Source organism: Littorina saxatilis, linkage group LG13, assembly GCF_037325665.1.
Source record: "Littorina saxatilis isolate snail1 linkage group LG13, US_GU_Lsax_2.0, whole genome shotgun sequence".
NCBI lineage: Eukaryota > Metazoa > Mollusca > Gastropoda > Littorinimorpha > Littorinidae > Littorina > Littorina saxatilis.
Genome location: NC_090257.1, coordinates 38044016 through 38059846, shown reverse-complemented (window position 1 = coordinate 38059846; position 15831 = coordinate 38044016). Strand labels below are relative to the sequence as shown.

Below are 15831 nucleotides of genomic sequence, written 5' to 3'. Positions count from 1 at the left end.
TGTTGAATACTAATAAAACAAAAGACCTGTGGTACTGTCCTCGGTTATACATGTATAAGTATGCTCTTGCAGCTTGAAACGAGTGTTTCTATCCTCGGAAATGTTCTGCTCTTTTGATTTTTTTTGTTCCGGAGACGAGTGTTTTATTTTTTCCTGTGAAATTTCGGCTAGAGGTATGAGTGTTTTCTATTCTCTATTTCTCTCTTTAAACATTTTCAATTTTAAGTTGAAGACGAGAGTTTTTCTATCTTCGGAAATATTTGCTGGTTTAATTTGAGAAGGGAGTATTTCTATCTTCTTAAATTCATGCTTTTTCAATTGAAAACGGGGATAACTGTTGGTCCTCGGAAATGTATGCTCTTCAGTTTAAACGTGGAAATTTGTGCAAGTTAACATGAAGACGTAAATATTTCTTTTTTCGAAAATTTACGCTTTTTCAGTTGTGTAGAAAAGTGTTTGTATCAAAGGAAAGTTATGCTATTTCAGAGAGGGTATTGACATTTTTTTCCTCCACTTGGAAACGGGAGCGTTCTTTTGCCCTTACCAACAAAAAATCCTTTCCATTTTGACGGGAGTAATGTTTCCGAAAGGAGTATCCATTATCAGCGTCAGTTATTCCACGGAGCTTCTTTGCCTCCTAAACAGGCTATCTTTTTAACGAAAGCGGTTCCGCCATATACTTAAGATTTTTGCATGCGCGTAACAACCTATACAACAGAATTTCAAAGCAAAACACAGCATGAGATTCATTTTTTTTATTTTTCGTACAGGCACATATATAACAAAAGCATGTCAGTGCAGGATTAATTAAGTGGAGGAACAAAGCATTGATTCGCGTTGACAATAACAGGAGACAATTGCATACATTTTCTCTTTATGTGTCAACATGAATGATAACTTTAAGTTGAATTCCAAGCTGGTTTTTTCTGCTTTAAAAGTTGGTGTTTTGGTATAGGCACATATATAGCAAAAGCATGTCAGTGAATAATTACGTGGTGGGACAAAGCGTTGATTATCATTGTCGATAACAGGAGACACATGCATACATTTTCTCTTTATGCGTCAACATGAATGATGAATTCCAAGCTGTTTCTTTCTGCTTTAAAAGCTGGTGTTTGGGGTTTCCCTTTTTTGTTAGAAGTAAGTTATGGGAGTTCGTATAAGGATATGATAGTGATCAAAATCACTCTGACTATGAACACAAAAACAACTGAACAAACAAATAGCAACCAGTTAAAACTGTTTAGACTGCGTAGACAAGCTATCTAAAGCATAATTAATGTATGTGCTATATGATCTCAAACTGCATTACAAAGAAAAAAGAAGATCAAGAAAAAAATTAATAAAAATTGATCGACTTTCTTGGATGATGAAATACTGTTAAAATTCACGGTTGGTTTGAAGAAATGCTGAGCTGATGTAAATAGAGAATACTACATGGCTTGCTGTGTCGTACCATATTTACACGAGTTGTTTTTAAAAATATTGAACTGCGAGCGAAAGCGAGCTGTTCACTATTTGAAAAAGCAACGAGTGTAAATCTAGTACGAAACAGCAAGCCATGTAGTATTCTGTTTATCCTACATACTGTACTTACGTGTATTTTACTGAAAATGTCCTGCAGTCGAGGCAGCTAAATTGAAGACGCTTGTTTTGGAACCTCGATCTCTTCTAAAGCCTCGTGCAATCTATTACGTCAAAGCAAAGAAACGTCACTCTGAAAGTGTGGCGTGACGTGTTAGTTCTGAAGATTCATGGAGGGTAATTAGCGAGCGCGATTTTTTTTTCTATAATGACGTTTGTCTGGGTGACTTGGGCACCATAAGCAGTGGAAAAACAGGTCCCTGCCAGACTTGCTTGACATGACCTCATTTACATGATATACACACGTGTGATTTGAACGATTATTATCTCACGGGTGTCTCTCTCACGTATGTAGGATAAACGATTATATTTGATGTTTTCGTTCGTTTGTATCCAATGCCAGCGGTTAGAACTGATCTTCCGCTGCTTTAAGAGCAATAAAGAAAGAAAAAGGACGAGAGTGATTGAGAGGAAAAGAGAGAGAGAGAACTCGAACTCGAAAACTTTATTACGGAGGGATAATAGCATTAGGTTTATATGGTCCTTTCTTACAGCTAGTCCCTTATACGTACAATACACACATAAAACGAGAAAAAAAGTAACAAAAAGAAAAGAACAGAACATGAATGAATACAATGGCACACCATTTTAAAAATAGATGACACGTACTTGTAAAATAATGTCAGTAAAACACAGTCATGTACGGAAAAGTATAAAAACAAGAGAGAGAGAGAGAGAGAGAGAGAGAGAGAGAGAGAGAGAGAGAGAGAGAGGGGGGCACAGACAGACAGACAGACAGACAGACAGACATAGTCAGAGACAGGCAGACAGACACACATCCATTGACAGACAGAGATTCCTATTCCTAAATTCTACCAGAACAATCCCCGGCAAACAAATATCAAGCAAAATGATAAAAAGAGTAGCCTCCTTTCATTACAACCCTAATCATCAAATAAGGACATAAAAAGCATACTGACACATACTCTATGCGATTAAAATGTAACTGATACCTCCCTCATACCACTACAAATAATAACAACTTTCTTATATAGCGCTGTTCACCACCAAACTGAAGTGCAGTGCACTTTACAAACACGATTAAAGCAAAAAATATACTGTACATTAAAATTCAACATTAATGTTGTGCTAACTCAAGGGGAAAGCTGAAAAGATGACCTAGGGCTGAGGGGGTGGGGTGGGGGGAAGAGACAGTCGATATATCTTTACATCCTGGGTCCTTCTCCATATCTATCTCCTCACGTAATTCTGAAGGGAGATGTTTCGCTGCCGACGTTGGAATGTGAAGATGACATAGTTACCATTTTTCGTTTTGCCGGGCTGAAAAAAGAAATGGGGAAAATCCAAGTCGCGTTATGTTGTTATGTTAGAATATGGCTGACGTGATGCACTAGTGTATACACTTTGATGTAGTTAAATGGTAAAGGGGGTCGGGGTGTTTGTGTGCGAGTGTGTATGTGTGTGTGTGTGGGGGGGGGGGGCGGAGGTGGTTGTTGTTGGTGGTGGTCGTGGAGGTGGTGTGTGTATACATGTGTGTGTGTGTGTGTATGTGTGTGTGTGTGTGTGTGTGTGTGTGTGTGTGTGTGTGTGTGTGTGTGTGTGTGTGTGTGTGTGTGTGTGTGTGATACGCACAAACAAAGATCCTGTAATTCATGTCAGAATATCGGATAATGAGTGTCGGAGTTGCAGCACACGAACGCAGATTATGAAGTATGCAATATGAAACGTTCTGTGAAGGGATGTTCTGAACCAAGTGAAATGCTGCCTATATACAGTCTGTTGAATGAATGGCACATTTAACTTTACTTTTGTTCGACCAATCATTTAAAGCCATTCTAGATTTCTAGGCTTTTATCCCCGAGTACGCAGTAGGAGGGTCCAGCAGACTTTAATTGTGTGTCTGTCTGTCTGTGTGTGTGTGTGTGTGTGTCTGTCTGTCTGTCTGTCTCGACTTAACAGCTTATTGCTGGGAAACTACTGGGCGCAGTTCGTTCAAAAGTTGATACACTAACTTGATAATAGGTCCGATTGATCGTATTAAAACTTCATAATGTTACCTGGGACCGAAATGCCAAATAATCCACAAAACGACTCTTAACGGCGGGCGCAATTCGCGGTGGGAGTACTACTGCCGTGCAGCTAATGGAACAGCCAGCTAGCTGGTGCAAATCACGTCCGCCTATGGCCAAAGTGATCCGGGATCGATTCCCGGCATGGGCGGTCTATTTTTTTAATTTTTTTATTTTTTTTAATTCTTGTTTATTATTGTTTATTATGAACGTTTTAATGTTTTATTTTACTCTAATAATTTTTTTAATTGTGTAAAATAATAAATACTTTTTTTTATTTTATCTTTTTTTAAATCCAAGTGATCCGGGTGGAAAGCGATTCGTCTATGGCCAAAGTGATCCGGGTTCGATTCCCGGCATGGGCGGTCTATTTTTTTTTTTTTTAATTCTTGTTTACTATTGTTTATTATGAACGTTTTAATGTTTTATTTTACTCTAATAATTTTTTTAATTGTGTAAAATAAATAAATAATTTATTTATTTATTTTATTTTTTTAAATCCAAGTGACCCGGGTTCGATTCCCGACATGGGCGGTCTATTTTTTTAATTTTTTAATTTTTTTTTAATTCTTGTTTACTATTGTTTATTATGAACGTTTTAATGTTTTATTTTACTCTAATAATTTTTGTAATTGTGTTAAATAAATAAATAATTTTTTTAAATTTTTTTTTTTTTAATCCACGTGCACAAGACAAAAACTTTCATACTGGGGGAGCGAGCCAGTCTGAAGAGTACTCGGGTCCAGCGCCAGCGTTTTTTTTATCCCCGAGTACGCAGTAGGAGGGTCCTGCAGACTTTAATTGTGTGTCTGTGTGTCTGTCTGTCTGTCTCGACTTAACAGCTTATTGCTGGGAAACTACTGGGCGCAGTTCGTTCAAAAGTTGATACACTAACTTGATAATAGGTCCGATTGATCGTATTAAAACTTCATAATGTTACCTGGGACCTAAATGCCAAATAATCCACAAAAACGACTCTTAACGGCGGGCGCAATTCGCGGTGGGAGTACAACTGCCGTGCAGCTAATGGAACAGCCAGCTAGCTGGTGCAAATCACGTCCGCCTTTGGCCAAAGTGATCCGGGATCGATTCCCGGCATGGGCGGTCTATTTTTTTTTGAATTCTTGTTTACTATTGTTTATTATGAACGTTTTAATGTTTTATTTTACTCTAATAATTTTTTTAATTGTGTAAAATAAATAAATATATATATATATATATATATATATTTTTTTATAAATCCACGTGCACAAGACAAAAACGTTCATACTGTGCCAAAGTGATCCGGGTTCGATTCCCGGCATGGGCGGTTTATTTATTTATTTATTTATTTTTTTTAATTCTTGTTTACTATTGTTTATTATGAACGTTTTAATGTTTTATTTTACTCTAATAATTTTTTTAATTGTGTAAAATAAATTAAATTTTTTTTTTTTAATCCAAGTGATCCGGGTTCGATTCCCGGCATGGGCGGTCTATTTTTTATTTTTTTATTTTTTTTAAAATTCTTGTTTACTATTGTTTATTATGAACGTTTTAATGTTTTATTTTACTCTAATAATTTTTTTAATTGTGTAAAATAAATAAATATTTTATTTTTTTTATTTTTTTTATTTTTTTTAAATCCACGTGCACAAGACACAAACTTTCATACAGGGGGAGCGAGCCAGTCTGAAGAGTACTCGGGTCCAGCGCCAGCGTTTTTTATATGCGATATCCGTATTCTTCTTCTTCAACGCTTGGAAACACACACATACATCGTCATGTTGCACACGTGCCAAAACCGATGTGTGGCGCGATACGGTGACCTTGAGAGTAAAAAGCTTAGGAGTGTAGGGGGAAAAGAAGAAGAAGAAGAAGAAGAAGAAGAAGAAGATTCAACAAGAACTTGCGATACGAAAGGTTTATCTCCATTGTCCTTAGTTAGATTGTTGTTGAATTAAAAAGTAATTTAATGGAAATGTAGCATGTAACCTGTAATGTAAAAGAAAACAAAATTAAAATTTCATTGAAAAAAAAGAAGAAAAAAAAGACCAATGAAGAAGGAGAAGATTTGTTACAAGGCCATTTACCTGCCCAAGTTGCTCGACAGTCTCCCTCGGAACAGCGTTTGGAAAAGTATGCTGGTACTGCGTCCCGCCGTCTCTGGCATTCATAGTTCCAATGTAGCCTCTATATAAAAAGAAAAGAAAACAAGTCGCGTAAGGCGAAAATACAATATTTAGTCAAGTAGCTGTCTAACTCACAGAATGAAACTGAACGCAACGCAACGCAGCAAGACCGTACACTCGTAGCATCGTCACTCCACCGCCCGTGGCAAGGCAGTGCCCGTGGAATTGACAAGAAGAGCGGGGTATTCGTTGCGCTGAGAAGGATAGCACGCTTTTCTGTACCTCTCTTCGTTTTAACTTTCTGAGCGTGTTTTTAATCCAAACATATCATATCTATATATTTTTGGAATCAGGAACCGACAAGGAATAAGATGAAAGTGTTTTTAAATTGATTTCGAAAAAAAAATTTTGATAATAATTTTTATATATTTAATTTTCAGAGCTTGTTTTTAATCCGAATATAACATATTTATAAGTTTTTGGAATCAGCAAATGATGGAGAATAAGATAAACGTAAATTTGGATCGTTTTATATATATTTTTTTTTTTTTACAATTTTCAGATTTTTAATGACCAAAGTCATTAATTAATTTTTAAGCCACCAAGCTGAAATGCAATACCGAACCCCGGGCTTCGTCGAAGATTACTTGACCAAAATTTCAACTAATTTGGTTGAAAAATGAGGGCGTGACAGTGCCGCCTCAACTTTCAAGAAAAGCCGGATATGACGTCATCAAAGACATTTATCAAAAAAATGAAAAAAACGTTCGGGGATTTCATACCCAGGAACTCTCATGTCAAATTTCATAAAGATCGGTCCAGTAGTTTAGTCTGAATCGCTCTACACACACACACACACACGCACACACACACACACACGCACACACACACACACGCACGCACATACACCACGACCCTCGTTTCGATTCCCCCTCGATGTTAAAATATTTAGTCAAAACTTGACTAAATATAAAAAGAATGATACCATTCTTGTGAAAAGTTTGCAAAAAAGAAGATACAAGGTGTTGTAGCGACAAGAACTACCCCGATGAGACAATTAAAAGATACATGATCTCATGTAACAGCCTTTATCTTTTACCAAAAAACACACCCTACAGTCAGAGAAATACGCAGACAGGCATGCGAACAGACAGACAGGATGACAGAGAACTGGAAAGACACAAACACAGTTACACACACACACACACACACACACACACACACACACACACACACACACACACACACACACACACACATACACACAATAAAACACACACACGTACGCACGCACACACACACACACACACACGCGCACACGCACACATACACACACACACACACACAACACACACACAAACACACACACACATACACACACAGGGCCGGACCAAGTTCGTTTGAGCGGGGGGGTTCCAACTGAAGGCAGGGGTCCAAAGTCCACATTTTTTTTTCTCTGAGAGGTACATTGGATGGCCAGGGGGGGGGGGGGGGTTCCGGAACCCCAGGAACCCCCCCCCCCCAGATCCGGCCCTGCACACACACACAACTATAAAGGAACACATCACATACCCCTCAGTGGGCTCCCAGCTAAAGGAACAACTGGACGAGCTGGCGCCATTAACCTGGTACGTCAACACAATGGAGTCTGGACTGTCCTCGTTCACACTGACGTTGGCTGCAGAAAGCAAGGGTGGTGCATACAGAAGAGTGAAGGTAAATCTTATTTACAAAGAAACAACTACGAATTAAGACACTAGGGATGGACGAGGGGTGTGTGTGAGTGTGTGTCACAGTGTGTGTGTGTGAGTGTGTGTCACAGTGTGTGTGTGTGTGTGCAGTGTGTGTGTGTGTGTGTGTGTGTGTGTCACAGTGTATGTGTGTGTCACAGTATGTGTGTGTGTGTCACAGTGGATGTGTGTCACAGTGTGTGTGTGTGTGTGTGTGTCACAGTGTGTGTGTGTCACAGTGTGGGTGTGTCACAGTGTGTGTGTGTGTCACAGTGTGTGTGTCACAGTGTGTGTGTGTGTGTCACTGTGTGTGTGTGTGTGGCAGTGTGTGTGTGTGGCACAGTGTGTGTGTGGCACAGTGTGTGTCACGTGTGGCACAGTGTGTGTGTGTGGCACAGTGTGTCAGTGTGTGTGTGTGTGGCATAGTAATAATAATAATAATAATAATAATAATAATAATAATAATAATAATAATAATAATAATAATGGACATTTGCTATAGCGCATAATCATATATATGCTCAATGCGCTTTACAATATTAATTTCTGCCGTGTGAGATGGAATTTTTTACACAATATATCACGCATTCACATCGGCCAGCGAACCTCAAGCCTATTAGGGCGAGCATTCACCTTTCACGGCCAGTGTGTGTGTGTGTGTGTGTGTCACAGTGGGTGTGTGTGTGTGTGTGTGTGTCACAGTGTGTGTATCACAGTGTGTGTGTGTGTGTGTGTGTGTGTGTCACAGTGTGTGTGTGTGTCACAGTGTGTGTGTGTGTGTGTGGCACAGTGTGTGTGTGTGTGGCACAGTGTGTGTGTGTGGCACAGTATGTGTGTGTGTGGCACAGTGTGTGTGTGGCACAGTGTGTGTGTGTGTGTGTGTGTGTGTGGCACAGTGTGTGTGTACTGGGTGCACGTGCAACCCCCTCCAGCTAAAAAAATAGAAAACAAGTCGCGTAAGGCGAAATAACAACATTTAGTCAAGCTGTCGAACTCACAGAATGAAACTGAACGCACTGCATTTTTTCACCGAGACTGCACACTCGTACTTTCGTCAGTCCATCGCTCGTGGCAAAGGCAGTGAAATCGACAAGCCAGAATAGTGCGGTAATGGTCGCGCTGAGTAGGATAACACGCTTTTCTGTATCTCTATTCTTTTTAGCGTACTGAGTTTGTTTTTAATCCAAACATATCATATCTATATGTTTTTGGAATCAGGGACCGACAAGGAATACGTTGACATTGTTTCTAAATCGATTTCGGACAATTAATTTTAATCATAATTTTCATATTTTTAATTTTCAGAGCTTGTTTGTAATCCAAATATAACATATGTATATGTTTTTGGAATCAGAAAATGACGAAGAATAAGACTAAATTGTTTTTGGATCGTTTAAATTTTATTTCTTTAATGACAAGTTTCCGATTTTTAATGACCAAATTCATTAATTATTTTTTAAGCCACCATGCTGAAATGCATCACCAAAGTCCGGCCTTCGTCGAAGATTGCTTTGCCAAAATTTCAATCAATTTGATTGAAAAATGAGGGTGTGACAGTGCCGCCTCAACTTTTACAAAAAGCCGGATATGACGTCATCAAAGACATTTATCGAAAAAATAAAAAAAAACGTCCGGGGATATCATTCCCAGGAACTCTCATGTCAAATTTCATAAAGATCGGTCCAGTAGTTTAGTCTGAATCGCTCTACACACACACACACACAGACACACACAGACACATACACACACACTCACACACACACACACACACACACACACACACACACACACACACACACACACACACACACACACACACACATACACCACGACCCTCGTCTCGATTCCTCCCCCTTTATGTTAAAACATTTAGTCAAAACTTGACTAACTGTAAAAAGAGAGATTCCGTGGCAGTTTGTAAGCTTAGATGGGACATTTTTGCGGGAGGACCTCCTTAGCAGTCTCGGGCCCGCTCCGCGCCCTTGATGGACACATTTATGATCAAGTGCACCCACCCCCACCCCCCCCCTTACAAACTTACTGATCCTACCCTGCTAAAGGATAATGGCATGATTAAAACAAACAGAATGTAAAACAATTCCCCACAAATATACAATTACAACGACAGCACGGAAAAACGAACGGGAATACAACGGAACAAAAGAGAGACAGAAGAAGACATGATCGACCGATTGGAAAGAGAGAGAACGACAGAGAGAAAAAGAGAGAGATATATACAGAGATACAGAGATACAGATAGACAGACAGACAGACCGACCGACTGACCGGCAGACAGACAGACAGACAGACAGACATACACAGTAATCAGCCCCCCCTCCCCCACAAAAAAACCAAAACAACCTTAACAACAGAAGAAAAAACTGCACAGTAACCAGTTAGGTTGTTGGTGTTATGCATATTTGTTCAGGCGGAAAAGCCTTAACATAATCTTGATTTACAGGGAAAGAAGGATATCTTGAACAGAAGAAATGTGCATTACGACAAGCAATGGAACTCACTGCGTGTCGTGTTCATGGGACCGCTCTGCTCTTTCGAACCAAAACAACCTGGCGGCATTTTGTACAGTTGGTGGGGTTAAGCAGATGCACCCAAAATAAACAGCCTGGCTGCTGTCTGTGCCGGGTGGAATTTTGTTGGCTGAAATTCAATTCGAAGATTTACACGCGCGTCATTTATAAAATCAAGTTAATAAACAATTCCCACTCCTTTGTACAGAATTCAGTCAGTCTGTTAATTGTTGGTATGAGTCCAAGCAGAATGATCCTCATATCCCATGTAAACTCTTCGACAGATCAAGGATGATGAGTCGAATAGCTTACACGGGATTTGGCCTCCACCACGAAATGAGTCGCATGTCACCTCGCGCGGTTCTGCGCTGGGCTCAAAATAAGTCCGGGGAGTGTCCGGTAACAGCGTGAGGGTCACCTTAGTCACAGGCTTATAACTCAAACAATGTTCGCTCTTTTCTAAAACGGCTTTCACCACTGGATAGAGCATAACAAACTCTGGGAAAATGTAAAAATATGAAAATTATGCAAAGGTGACATGCGACTCATTTCGTGGTGGAGGGTCACATATAAGGTCTGCACATACAGCTATACAGTGGAACCTCCCTTTTAAGACCTCCACAAATCTGAGAAATTCGGGTCTTAAAAAGGAGGGAGTTTTAAAATTGGGGTTAATTGACAGAGGTAAGGCAAAAAAAAAAAAAAAAATAGGTGTGGTTACGGTAACATAGCAAAAAAAATAGGGTAGGAAGGTAGGCAATCACTTTTTTTTTTAAAACTTGTTTTTCTAATGTGTACAAATTAAACCTACTTGACAGGGAAATAAGTGTGCGACTCGGGCGATTTTGCTTTCATTGCGTTTTCTGCACTCGGTTTTTATTTGTTTTTTTTGTTGACAAATGTAATAAAAAGTTATAGGGTCGGCCCCTAAAAATAGGGTAGGTCGGGTTACCGTAACCACACCTATTTTTTTGTAGGCCTTATAGACAGAAAGTCTCAGAAACCAAGGTCTGAAAAAGGAGGGAGTCTTAAACTGGGGGGTCTTAAAAGGGGGTTCCACTGTACAGGAACTAGAACTCACTTCGTCGAATGTTTGCTGGACCTTCCTCCTCCTTGGAAAAAAACCCACCTGGTGGCATTTTGTAGAGATTGTGGGATCTGTAGATATACACATTCACTTGCACAAAAATGCACAGTTTGTTATAACTAAGCGTTTAAAGGCATACTAACGCACTCCCGTGTTTACAAAGTGTAGTTTGCCCACAATCGATGTCAAACGCACCATAAGACCATATAATGACGATATGTCACCATGCGCGGACCATAATACATGCATTACAGCTTGTTCTAGCCTCTGAAAAAGTGAGGATGTCAACAAAGCCGCGGTGTTAGCTCCCTTGCATCAACGTTACATGTTGCCAAATCTATAAATAGGACCATCTAGATCAAAATAAAAATTCAAATATCTCAACATTAAAGGGCTCCTAGACCACAATATTTTGCAGGGAACTTAATTTAGTCTGTCTCCAGCTCTGGGTAAAGCAATTAGCGTGTATATTCATCAGCTTTCTATGCGTTTAAGCAAAACGGAACCTACAATCACATGTACAATTATTTCGTAGTCAGGGTTCCTACTTTTACACTTCCGAATTGTTTTTTCTTGTGCCTTTGGACGTCTATGTTAGTAAAGGCAATGTCAAAAATGAGAAAAGCAAAATGGATCACATCACCTTCTTTCTCAAGTGATTTTTTTTATGAAAACAAAACAAAACAAGGTAAAACACAAAAAATCAAAAGAAAGAAGACAAAGCAAAACAAAACAAAACAATGCCGAAGACGTATACGTAGAAATCAGTCATTGGAATAACCGGACTAAACGGTAACTTTAAATATGTCTTAAATAATCATGTACACAACCACACATACACACATTTTACATGTATTTTCTACATTGGATGAGAAAACCATCCTTCCACTCGGGTTCAAGCTTAAAAAATCAACAACCGAACTGCTTGTTGTGCAGAGAGCGAATTTGTGACCCTCCACCACGAAATGAGTCGGGGGGTGTCTAGTAACAGAGTGAGGGTCACCATAGTCACAGGCTTATAACTCGAAAAGTGTTCACTCTTTTCTAAAACGGGTTTCACCACTGGATAGAGAATAAAAAACTCTTTAAGAAAATGTAAACATATGAAAATCATGAACAGGTGACATGCGACTCATTCCGTGGTGGAGGGTCACATTTTTGGCTGAATTAATTTAGCAGATTGAAATACGTATCATTTACGAAATTGCTTCAGTCAAATGAAAGAGAAAGCAGTTTGGATTGGGTTTTTGGTATACATCTTATTGAAATGGCAGTTTTCTATCATATAAAATCCTAAATGTTGTTGAATATGCTTTTGCGAGTGTGTTCCATCAGGTTATAGTCTTTTTTTTTTGGGGGGGGGGGGGGGGGAGAGATGTCATCGTTTTGTAAACCTCCTGAGAGGCTGAGTGGGCCTTTAATAGATCACGTGATTTACGGAAAGCGCAATACCTTTAAAAGTCATTTCTTTCTTCGCTTTCAATGCTACAATGAGTACTTCAGAATGAGTCCGCGTTTTGGTTTCGGTTCCTCTTTAAAATTGCCGGTACAGCAGAGTGATCTACAGACATGTCTACAGAAGTGACTAAGGGTTTCTACGCGTACATAGTTTCAGATTTAGTCACTTGCATTCATGTGGAAACCCAGCAAATATTTGCCAGGCGGAGGCGTAGGAAAAGGGGGAACATGAGTATGCTGGGATGAGACGCATGAGAAAGTTACCACCCAAACAGGAGCCAGCCGCAGTGTTGGATTGGTTGAAATTGAGATGTGTTGTGATTTCAACGAATCAGACCCCGCGGTTTGTTTCATCCCGTTTGGGTGGCACCCACTTTCGGTTCGTACAACTCGGCCCAGGTGTCCTTATTTTTGGGGCCCGGTAGCTCAGTAAACTGTTGGTAGAGCACTGACGCGGATCACGGGTTCGAATCAGAGCCGAGACGGACACGGGGTCTTTTACGTGCGGACTGTGAAACGACATACCTGTCCCACCCCCGTGTCACAACTATACCACGTAAAAGGCCTTGGTCATTCTACCAGAAGTGCAGATGGCTGTTTACACTTAAACACGCACACACTTGGTACCGCGACTCTGTTGCTGCAAGCTTTCCACCGCCGGTAGAAAGCGACCCGAAATTCATAGGTATATGACAATAAAGTAATGCAATTGAAATGAAACTGAAACGCCGCGAGTCAAGACGGTTGGGACAGATCCCATCAAGGGAAAAGAGACAGCAATAAACGCGTATCATGTCATATAATAATAATAATAATGCAAACTTTTATAGCGCTATTCTAGAAAAATGTCTACTCTTAGCGCTTTACAATACATACATCGACCAAGCATACTATACACGCACAGGCAAAGAAACCGACCAAACATAACCAACAAACTATACATGCACAGGCAAAGAAAACGACCAAACATACAATACACGCACAGGCAAAGATAACGACCAAACATAAGCAAACATACTATGACCAAACATAACCAACATACTATACGCGCGCAGACAAAGAGAACAATCAGCACATGTAATAATTACTGACAACTAATAATGCAGGCATACAAAACTTATCGCAAACAAAACTTCTCAAGTGTTAGAGATGTATGAATAACTGCATACCCTGCAGATCAAAATAAGCTCCTTCACCACAAATGGCGTTTTAAAGGTGGTCGCCTACATTTTTGCTTTTTTTCAATAATCTTATGGTTAGATTTCGCTAAAAAGTTATGTCAGATGATGAATGAACCATGGGGAACAAATTATAGAAAAAAAATATATGTAAAAAAGATTTTATTTTTGGGTAGCGTGACTCACGCTTCCAATATTTTGTTTTCTGTTTGCTGAGAACATGTGCTTTGCCTAAAAATACTGACCAATCAAATTCATGTCACTATGCTTATAGCCACGCCCAAACAAGTGCAGCAACAGTTTGACACTGGAGCGCTGTCCACGCTTTTTTTTTAAACGCACGAAATGCACGGGATTTGAGAGGAGTTTTGCGCTTGGCATTTTCCAAATAAGGATATCCTACTATGAGTACTATACGCTGGAATAGTACAATGAATTTTCAAACGGCTACACTGGCTTCGTCTATCCTGATCGAAAGGGGGTGTATTGTTGATATTTGTAGATAATAGACTCTGCATTTTAATGGTCAAATGGCGATTTCGGTATAAAAATGTGGACAAGGACCTTTAAGTAATTATTTCATATACAAAATCTCCCCCTGCACAGAAAGTATTCAGGTTGTTGATTGTTGGTCAGTATCCAAGTGGAGGGGGTGGGGGGGGGTCTTATCCCATGAAAAAAACTGTCCACATCTCAGATTGTGAGCCGATTCTTTTACACCTTTCAAAAGGATTATTATACCTTTCAAGACTAACGTCACGAAGGCCAAGATAATCGCTTCAATTTCTCGGAAGTCCGCCTCCCAACCAAGTCATGACTATTCATGACAATATTGGTAAATAATACCTGTCACGTGATTCATTGGCAAAAGTTAAACCTTACGTCATTACTAGTTTATGCTAAATTTAGAACCAGCAACGCAAGGAGCGGCAGTGCGGTGTGCAAAACCTACCTTCGCAGTGTTAGGAATTGTCGCTAGGTAATCAAACAGAACTAGTTCAGGTGAATCGGGGGAGAAAAGATCACGAATTTTACTACCAGACTGAACATTTTGAGGGAGGCATATAAAAAAGAGTGTTTTTAAGGATAAAACAGAATCGACAAGTGGGCGTAAGTAGGTCAGAGTTGCAGGATTGATACGCAGGCATGCCGGGATAAAACAAATGAGCACATAATTAATTAGTAAAGAACAGCAACAAAAGCACAACAGTTCATGTCAACAAAGCAATACAATACGTCCCAGAAACATTGTTCACTTACAGGCTCTGACTAAGCTCTTCTCGGTTTCCAGAAATGTTTTTTTTCAGCGTCTGCATAAAATGCGCCATTTGTGCTGCAACTAGGGCACACAGACGAGCTCATAGATTTTGCGTGGCAGCCAGCGAATGAAAAGACATGGACAAAGGATTACTGACTTTCGAGCATATGTCGGTCCCTAACCTTTCAGAATACTTCATTGAACAGCAAAATTCATTCAACAGTAAAACAAATAATCATCAGAATTCAAGAAATTTAAATAAAACACAGTAAATGTGTGCTTTCTTACCTTGGTCAAAGTGACAACACAGACACACGTAATCGCTGATATGTCCCCTCACAGCTGCCCCCGGCGCAAATGTGTGCGAGTCCCAACACAGTTTCTAACTATATTATACATGCAACACGCATGCGCCACGAGAAAACAGTTTCATTGGTCGACAAAAATAAAATAAATTTTTTTCAGCACCCTCCCTCTCCCTCAAAACCCCTACCATCATCCTCCATTTACGGTCAACCCACCGTCCTTCCCCTTAGATTTCACCCCAACCTCGAACGTGTTCGTTCCCGAAACCTCTTTTCCATTGGTTGAAGCTGAAACTAGGTCAGATCTCCGGCGTATGATTGGCCGGAAAACGACATGTCCGAACTTGTGCGGTGTAGGCTATTTTGAATGCGTTTGGCGACTGCATGGTGGCAATGAACGCCTGCCATAGCGTGCGCCGCGATTGAGTCAGCAATCATTCTAAATTTATATATGGAATACCACAAATCCATAGGTTAGATTCAGTTTCATTCACATTAGACT

The 15831-nt window shown here is 39.8% G+C and overlaps 1 protein-coding gene across 4 annotated transcripts; it reads right to left on the bottom strand.

Moving 5' to 3' along the window:
* Positions 1-1119: 1119 nt before the first annotated feature.
* LOC138945665 (uncharacterized) lies at positions 1120-15445 on the bottom strand. Of its 4 annotated transcripts, none has more exons than XM_070317153.1 (6): positions 15313-15420; positions 12162-12192; positions 10035-10121; positions 7358-7463; positions 5747-5846; positions 1120-2925 (listed from the first exon to the last, which is right to left on the bottom strand). In XM_070317153.1, the coding sequence occupies exons 3-6, from the start codon at positions 10090-10092 to the stop codon at positions 2836-2838; spliced, it is 354 nt and encodes a 117-aa protein (XP_070173254.1). In that variant the 5' UTR covers positions 10093-10121; positions 12162-12192; positions 15313-15420; the 3' UTR covers positions 1120-2835. The 4 variants fall into 4 exon arrangements, with proteins under 4 accessions (XP_070173254.1, XP_070173255.1, XP_070173253.1 ...); XM_070317154.1 differs by lacking the exon at positions 12162-12192 and adding an exon at positions 11125-11201 and having other exon boundaries at positions 10035-10173; positions 15313-15416; XM_070317152.1 differs by lacking the exon at positions 12162-12192 and having other exon boundaries at positions 10035-10173; positions 15313-15445.
* Positions 15446-15831: the final 386 nt, after the last annotated feature.

Coding starts and splice junctions, on each gene's coding strand:
- LOC138945665 (XM_070317152.1), bottom strand. CDS start 10,092: ATGCCGCCAGGTTGTTTTGGTTCGAAAGAGCAGAGCGGTCCCATGAAC. Junction 7,464..10,034: donor TCCCATGAACACGACACGCA/GTGAGTTCCATT, acceptor TGCTTTCTGCAG/CCAACGTCAGTGTGAACGAG. Junction 2,926..5,746: donor CTGTCGAGCAACTTGGGCAG/GTAAATGGCCTT, acceptor TTCTTTTTTCAG/CCCGGCAAAACGAAAAATGG.